We start from the raw sequence: 8,840 nt of genomic DNA, 5'->3' as shown, positions 1-8,840 counted from the left end.
ATTTCTCCAAGCCATGTGAAACAACCTGCTTTGAGTCTAGGTGTGTTGCCAACAGCGACCTCCCCTGGCCGTTCCTTCTCTTCGCCTCGATGTCGTTCTGCCTTGCACTTTTTCTTTCGTACTTTAGGAATGGTTAGCGAAGAAGAAAAAAAGCTAAATTAAATTAGCCTGAGAAGCTTCAGCGTTTAAAAATGAAGCGAGTTCATTGTAATGTTCCTTGATGGAAGATGTACAGCGGAAGCAGTCCGTGTATACACGAACGAAATATTTAAATTCTGAGCCTTGAAATTGAGGTATTGATAGTGATGACTAGAATTCGCATATGTTGATCATATTTGTTAAATATTTTTGGACTCCAAGGGTGTAAAGTCGTGATGGGACTAAGTTCCAAATGCTTGATCGTATCACGCTGAAGTTTCAGCACCTGAACGTTTCTACTTCCGGTTCACATTGACGAAACCTCTGTGTACCCATCTGGGACTTGCTGTTCTGTCGTGTTCCCTTATTATAACAAAACGACCTCCTTCAAAACATTTTCATCGAGTAAGTACCGAAGTAAGAATTTAGTGGACTAAAAAGTCCCATTTTAAAGCGTAGTGGAAGTCGGTTGGCTTTATGTTGAAGCTTCGCAGGCTTACTTAACTTAGTTTAGCTTAGCTCGCTAGCTAAGACACGTCAACGCATTCCGATTGCTTTGGCTGAACGTCAATTCCTATTTGTTAAGTTTGTTTTCAGGAAAAGTCGATCGGTGAACATGAGCGTAATTACTTTTAATTGTATGAGACGCTTCTCGACTTGTCTTTAAAATGCGACAAATTACTGACTGGAGGCCAACGCAATCCAAAATATCAAGTCGAAGAGCAGAACGTGGAAAATAAGGAGAGGAAATCCAGGTCACGGCGAACGACTGAAAAACAAAATGAAGGTAAGATCATGAAATTAGTTGTTGTATTTTTCATGCAATATCAGACTTGGTTTGATTGATTGTCACTGGAGGGAAGTACTTCTCAAATAGTGGGGCGCACACCCCCACTCCTCCGAAGGGGCGTAGAACGATGCAGGGGGTGGCGCACGTGACCTCTGGGAACATTCTTTTTGCTGTACGAGAATAAAATGTATTTGCACATCCACTCTGGATGGTAGTGGCACTCTCATTTTCAGAGTGTGCCAAGGGCCTAGGTTTGGTCTCAATATTGGTAGGGACAATATAACAGCATAACCTCCATGTACACTGTTTGCTTGAGACGGGACACTTAATTCATGGCAGGCATGAATACGCACACTGAAGGAAATTCTTTCGCCTGCTCCTTTTGTGAGAAAATATTTTGTTGGAAGTATTTGTTGACAAGACACGCGTATGCACACTGGAGAAAGGCCTTTTGCCTGCTCACTTTTCGGTCAAAGATTCACTCAAAAAGGACATTTAGTATTACACACAAGAAACCACACTGGAGTGAAGCCTTTCGCCTGCACAATTTGCGATAAAGGATTTTCTCAGCGGCATTCTTTCCATAAGCGTACACACACTGGAGAAAAGCCTTTTGCCTGCTCACTCTGTGGTAAGAGATTCGCTCAGAGAACAAATTTAGCAACGCAAATGAGCAGAAACTCTGGAGAGAAGCCTTTCGCCTGCTCATTTTGGGAGAAAAGATTTTTTTTTTAAGTACAGTGGGGCCAATAAGTATTTAGTCACCCACTAATTGTGCAAGTTCTCTCTCTTGAAAATATTAGAGAGGCCTCTAACTGTCAACATGAGCAAACCTCAACCATGAGAGACACAATGTGGGAAAAAAAAACAGAAAATCACATTGTTTGATTTTTAAAGAATGTGTCCATGTTACTTTGTCACCTTTTTCACCCCTAACCAGTTTGCACGCCTGCACTGTATAAGTATAAAAAAGTATTTGTTGAAAAGAATACTCAAGTAAAGAGTAACATTGTGAGTAACTGTGTGGAACATGAATATTTCTTAAATATTGGTAGGCCAAATAGGCCAAAAGATGACACAAAAAGACTGGAATTCAGACCAAAACAACACTTAAAACATCAATTAGTAACCGTTTTATCTTAATACTGCCTTGATGAGGTGACGATGTCAACCATTAGTTTTTTGGGACCATATTACGATGCTGATACAATATTTTCAACAACTTTTGGAATTGTTTTCACACACCCCCCCCTCCCGCCCTTCATGCACAGTCAAGTGATAAAAATTTGACTGAAATAAAATATAATTTTCTTGTGGAAGAAAAAGAAAACAAATACATACCATTCGTCCAAAGAGCATGAGCGCCCTTTAGTGGAGGAAAAATTTTGTTACCTTTGATTGGTATAGACCAGGGGTGGGCAAACTATTCCACAAAGGGCCGCAGTGGGTGCGGGTTTTTGTTCATACCCATCATGTGGACAGCCTTTCACCAATCTGGTTTCTTACAAGTGCAATCAGTTGATTACAGTCAGGTGCTTTTTGTTTCCACTGAAACCTCATTGGTTAAACTGTCTGTGCTGAATCAGTTGGAACAAAGACCAGGACCCACTGCGGCCCTCGAGGACCGGTTTGCCCACCCCTGGTATAGACCCTAATCACCAACGTCACACAATGACGTGTCGCTGTATTGTGCCGCCATATTGTCCGTCATTGTGTGTCCGTATTGTCAATGGTCTCAATTTATTGTGCAATTCATGGAAGCCCCGGTGCCTTCAGACGCTGTAAACTCATTGGATGTGTTGCATGAAAGGCGTTATGTGGAAAAGCTTCGGTCTATCCATTCGCCAGATCCATATTTGATGCCTAAATCGATATTTTTCGACCCGCTGTCTTCGCCTTCTCTGCCTGACATCTGCTACCCTGATATCTACAACTATCTTGTCAGCTTCAAAGATAGGTGGATATTGGACTATTTCTTCAATAAAATACGCAACAACTGTGTCTGCCTCATTTGTAAAGAGACAGTCGCTGTTTTCAAAGATTTCAATGTGAGGCAATATTACCAAACAAGACACGCTGACATGTACGACAGGATTACACGGAAAATAAGCAGCGAGAAATTAAAGCAACTTGAAGCTAGTTTAATTTCACAGCAGCGGTATTTCGCAAGAGCCCGAGGGTCGAAAGAGAACGCCACAAAGGCGAGATTGTTGAAATTATGAATTAAAAAAATAATAATAAAGCAAATGTGACACACAGAAGGGCTTGCTAAAATTTGTTTAAATATATTGTTCTACGTAAATTAGCCAAGGTAGCCCCCCACATTTTTACCACACCAAATCTGGCCCCCTTTGCAAAAAGTTTGGACACCCCTGTTTAACTGATGATCTGTAGACGAGGCCAGCTTCTTTCACTTGGTACCAACTAAATATTATTCAAAAAATAATGATAGTGAAAGGAATAAACATCTTGAATTTGAAACTGTATGTTGTCGGCGATTAGCCTCGCAATGATCTTAATTGTGGTTGTCAGCCCAAAACCCTCTAAATATTTTAAATCTGGTAAGATGCATTTAATATATGATTACTACATAGTCTGTGGTGATCGTTTGGTGCCCAGTATTCTCGCCGAATTGCAGCAGTCCATCTCGTTCTCCTCTTCGGGTCTCTCGGAATACGGTAGAACTTCAAGTCTCTCAGTCTATCTTCCCTGTTACTGTAACCAACCGCCACACACGCCTTCACCATTTTGATTATTAATGTTAACGAGCAGAAAAACACCCCATAATAAGAGGAATGTACGTAGCAGTAATGTGTAAACACGACGAGCTGACGAACAATATGGTGGATCAAGTCAGGGGGGCGGAGTTGTGACGTCATGTGATTGGGGTCTATAGTGGAGCATGTAGTTATTATTGCATTGTCTCATTGGTGAAAATGAGAGAGCCTCTGTAGGCATCTCTGGCAAAAATCAAGTCAATATGTAGAATAAAGAGGAAAAACATATATTGTCTATTGTCGTGCAACACATTTTGAACACAAATTATGCTTCTCAGCCCACCATTAAATAAAACATGAAGTTAGTGAATTCATCAATGCATATAGGTAGCCTCGGGTTACGAACGAGTTTCATTCCTACGCCGGAGATCTAAATCGAATTTCCGCGTAATTCTAAATGAACCCTTGTAATACCGCCTAAATCTCGAAATAACTATCCAAAAACAAGTAAGACACACCATTGTACTGTCCTCGCCAAGATGAAGATAAGTCCGTGTGGTTTCCTGACTTTATTCATCTTCTCATGACATCAACATTTGCAGAATGAAGCCAAAATAAAAATGAAATAAAATCAGTTTTATCGTCAATAACAGCAATTCAAATTTTTGTCGATAACTCGCTGTTGATACAGCAATAACAATGAACACAAACGAATAGCATGTATCAGAGTCCGCACATCATCAAAAACAATCACACAACTTGCCCCAAGTATTTCACAACAATTGAAAACACACAAGAAACGGTACAAAAGGTGTTGCCTGTGGATGCTTCAAAAGTAAGAAATGTGCGCTCAGGGTCTTTCCTCTCTAACACTCGGCTTCTTAGTGGGAGCAAATGGCTCTTCCTTGTGTGTGTGTGCGTGTGTGTGTGCGTTCATCTTAGCGTGAGCAAATGCGATCTTCGTGTGTAAATGCGCACAGACTTGCAAGTGTCGCGTGCGGAAGTACTACCTGCCCTACATTTCCTACACCAAAATAAAAGCATGCATCACAAAACAAAAGTCAACATGATAAAAGACTGAAGACTCCAGCGTCGTAAAGTTAAAATCGCATCAGTCAGGTACGTCGTTACCCGGGGACTACCAGTTTTTCTCTATATAAATCTGACGTCAGCAAATCATGTGATTTTTTTGTTTTTTTCCCCACCCAGAGTCCCGCAGACGTCACTGTAGAAGATCTTCACCCTGAGAAGCCCGACCCCATCCATGTTAAACAAGAGGAGAAGTCCGACATGCTGTGGATCAAACAGGAGGCGGAGCCAGAGACCCCTGACATGAAAGAAGAAAAACAGGAAGTTGAAATCCTCAAGTTTCCAATGGGGGTCGGTGTGAAGAACAAAGAAGACGAAGGACCAAGCAAAAAGAGCGGAGCAGCGAACCCTTTGAGCGATGGCTCATTTCAGCACGTGGCAACAAAAGGAGAGGGACGATCGCAACCGGACGGCCTCTCAGCTCCTCTTTCGGACAGCGACGAAATAACGTCACATTCTTCTGACTTTGATACTGATGAGGAGGAGGATGACTTTGATCAAAATGCTTCAAACCCCTTCGACAAGTCCTCATTTAAAAGAGACTCAAAAGAATGTACGGTTGGGAAACCTTTTCGCTGCTCGCTTTGTGATAAAACATTTCCTTGGAAAAGCAAGTTAAAGGCACACATGCGTACACACACTGGAGAGAAGCCTTTTTCCTGCACAGTTTGTGGTAAAAGATTCACCCATCAGGGAAATTTAAACAAACACACAAGCACACACACTGGAGAGAAGCCTTATGCCTGCACACTTTGTGCTAAAAAATTCTTCTCAAAGGCCGATTTAAACATTCACACAAGAAGACACACTGGAGAGAAACCTTTTGCCTGCACACTTTGTGGAAAAAGATTCACCGACAAGAGGGTTTTAAACATGCACACAGGCACACACACTGGAGAGAAGCCTTATGCCTGCACAGTTTGTGATAAAAAATTCTTCAGGAAGGCAAATTTAAACATCCACACAAGAACGCACACTGGAGAGAAGCCTTTTGCCTGCACAGTTTGTGGTAAAAGATTCACCGAGAAGGGAGGTTTAAACAAGCACACAAGCACACACACTGGAGAGAAGCGTCATTCTTGCACACTTTGTGATAAGAAATACTTCACGAAGGAAAAATTAAACATTCACACAAGAACACACACTGGAGAGAAGCCTTTTGCCTGCACAGTCTGTGGTAAAAGATTCATCGAGAAGGCAAAATTAGTATTTCACACAAGAACACACACTGGGGAGAAGCGTTATGCCTGCACACTTTGTGATAAAAAATACTTCACGAAGGCAAATTTAAGCAATCACACAAGAACACACACTGGAGTGAAGCCTTTTGCGTGCACACTTTGTGATAAAAAATTCTTCACGAAGACAAATTTAAACATTCACACAAGAACACACACTGGAGAGGAGCCTTTTGCCTGCACAGTTTGTGGTAAAAAATATATCGACAAGGGACGTTTAAACAGACACACAAAAACACACACTGGAGAGAAGCCTTACGCCTGCACACTTTGCGAGAAAAGATTTAGTCAGAAGACCAGTATAGAAAGACATGTGCAAACACACTGAAATACATAATGATATGAAATGACATAAAGAACAAAGTTATTTTTCAGGTGCTGTTCTTTTTCACAACTATCCAATATACAGTATATAGCGGAAAACACACAAGGCTAATAAAGCAGTGTCTGCTCTTGCACCCCTCTTTTCAATGAACTGCAGTATTTTATGCCAAAAGAACTGTTGTGTTTGATAGAACAATGTATGCTACCATAGAAGTTTCATGGAGCATTATGCCCCTGGACTATTTTTAATTTGTCCGTTTTACCCTGGAGACCCCCGTTTACAGACACTGAGTCACCGATTCTGTTTGTTTCCTTCATTTGTTTCGTTGCCGCTGCTGTGCTCTCTGTCGATAGTCTTCTGTTGCGTTGCTGAAATTATGTCACGCTTCCGGGTTTGGGAATACAGTATTGATGAAGAGCTAAAAAAAAATGCAGATCATCCTTGCAGTTACGCCTTTGAAATGACGTGGTTGTTTCGACGAACTTGTCCAAAGTTTATGTTTTTAATTGTCACGACAAGGCGGCATGGAGGACCAGGCGTGTGGTGGCGAGGGTGCTTGAGCACCTGCCCCTTTGCACCAAAGTTCCCCTTTTGACTGGGCTTTTTTTTTTTTTTGGTGCGTATGTGTGTGCTGGCTGAGTGCAGACACGCCACCGAAAACTTTACTTGAATACTGAAAAAACATTTAAAAGAAAAAAAGCTGTCTGAGTGCCTCTTAGCTGGCGCGTACCCCCCCCGTTCCTTTTCAACCTGGGTGTGTGGTGAGGAGTCCCACGACATCTGGTGGTGATAAACATGGTTTTATCCGGTAAAACTGAAATTGTGAAAATTGTTCCACCAGGTTTAAAAATAATTAATACCGTATTTTTCGGACTGTAAGTCGCGTTTTTTTTTTTTTATTCATATTTTGGCTGGGGGTGCGACTTATACTCGGGAGCGACTTATGTGTGGAATTATTAACACATGATATAATTTCACATGTTATTTTGGTGTTTTGCAGTGACACTGATGGTTTTGTAAAGTTGTTAGCATGTTCTTATGCTATAGTTATCTGAATAACTCTTTGTAGCTATGGCCACGTTCGCGTTCTGCCTTTGGCAGTGTATGTTCAATTGTATTATTGACTTTTTTATCTTGAAATGGATGCATTTAGTTTGTGGCGCTTTCACGCCCACGTGAGGGCGCACTCGCACTTGTTTACGTGAAGAAGAGTGCTCACACGCCAGAAGAAGACGGACAGCTACGTAGCTCTGAGTGAGTGAGTGGGCGAGTTAGCGAGAGAGAATAGACGGCTGCGAACCTACTTTCATTGTTTATGCTTTTAAATCATCTCTACAGAGGCAACGCCTGCTTGTATCATCCTTTCTGTTGCTGTTGTGTGTTTTCCACCCGCGATCGGACACTTAGAGCCAGTTGTGTGGTTGTTTGGACGATGTGCTAATGATAGCGAACGCATGCTAACCTGTTACTTATTACTAATAGTACCTAATTATCATTTATTTACGTTGATGCGAACCTCTTTTCTATCGAGGACCAAATTGATTCAGCAAATTATACGGACGTCCAGCATTGTCTTTTGGGAGTTCGCTGTACAGGCAGGACCGAGCCGTAGCGTAGGACAGTATATTCACATTTCATTGTTCATGCACTGTACACTGTACATTTATTACCTTGGTCTTTCCAAGGGAAAGAACAAGGTTATGTTGTTACCTTGGTCTTTCCAAAGGAAAGAACAAGGTAATGATATTCTACAACTTTATTGTACTTATTATTATTACCTTGGTCTTTCCAAGGGAAAGAACAAGGTTATGTTGTTGTACAACTTTATTGTACTTCTTTATTATTATTCTTTATTATTATTATTATTCAATAATTGTTGACGTTTTTTTCGGCGCGCCGCGCAGCCCGAACCGTAGCACCGATCGGCACCGTTCAAGTATCGACACGACCGGAATTTTCGTGCGACGATGGGAATTTTTCAAACGACCCCGAAAATTTTTCCGTTCGGCCGTAAACGCCGATTTTCCAATTTTTAAAAAAAATTTCAAAACGCTACTTGTCCTACAATTTTTGAGCAAATCACATAATTTGGACATCAAAAATTCCGGGACGGTGGGGGGCATAAAGATTGTATACAGAATTTGGAAAAAATTTACGGTTCTCCGGATATTTGCCAAAAACTATCCCATTCATTTCTAATGGGAAAATTTCCCATTCACTTTCAATAGTATTTCCAATGGACTTTACATTGCATTGATGCCATTGACGGCCATGCATGTCGAATCTATTGATGCCAATGTACTTGGATTCTATTGACTATATGGATGTCGATGCCATTGACGGCCATGGACGTCCAAAATTTTTCCCATTCATTTTCAATGGGGAAAAAACTAAATTTCCCCAAATCAACAGAAAATGACCAGATATCAATAGGATGTGTCCCCCAAACTTCCCCAATTCCATTGACGCTTATGAAGGGTGCCGCCATTGACGTCCATGGACGTCCAAAATTTTTCCCATTCATTTTCAATGGGGAAAAAACT

General features: G+C 41.3%; 1 protein-coding gene across 2 annotated transcripts; it reads left to right on the top strand.

Annotated features, from left to right (window-relative positions):
* Positions 1-465: 465 nt before the first annotated feature.
* LOC130921424 (gastrula zinc finger protein XlCGF57.1-like) lies at positions 466-7,964 on the top strand. 2 transcript variants are annotated; one of them, XM_057845303.1, is made up of 2 exons: positions 466-925; positions 4,855-7,963. In XM_057845303.1, the coding sequence occupies exons 1-2, from the start codon at positions 920-922 to the stop codon at positions 6,298-6,300; spliced, it is 1,452 nt and encodes a 483-aa protein (XP_057701286.1). In that variant the 5' UTR covers positions 466-919; the 3' UTR covers positions 6,301-7,963. The 2 variants fall into 2 exon arrangements, with proteins under 2 accessions (XP_057701286.1, XP_057701297.1); XM_057845314.1 differs by lacking the exon at positions 466-925 and adding an exon at positions 4,615-4,764 and having other exon boundaries at positions 4,855-7,964.
* Positions 7,965-8,840: the final 876 nt, after the last annotated feature.

Source organism: Corythoichthys intestinalis, chromosome 1 (genome assembly GCF_030265065.1).
Source record: "Corythoichthys intestinalis isolate RoL2023-P3 chromosome 1, ASM3026506v1, whole genome shotgun sequence".
Lineage (NCBI taxonomy): Eukaryota > Metazoa > Chordata > Actinopteri > Syngnathiformes > Syngnathidae > Corythoichthys > Corythoichthys intestinalis.
Note: the sequence above shows the minus strand (reverse complement) of the source record. Positions and strands in the feature narration are given on the sequence as shown.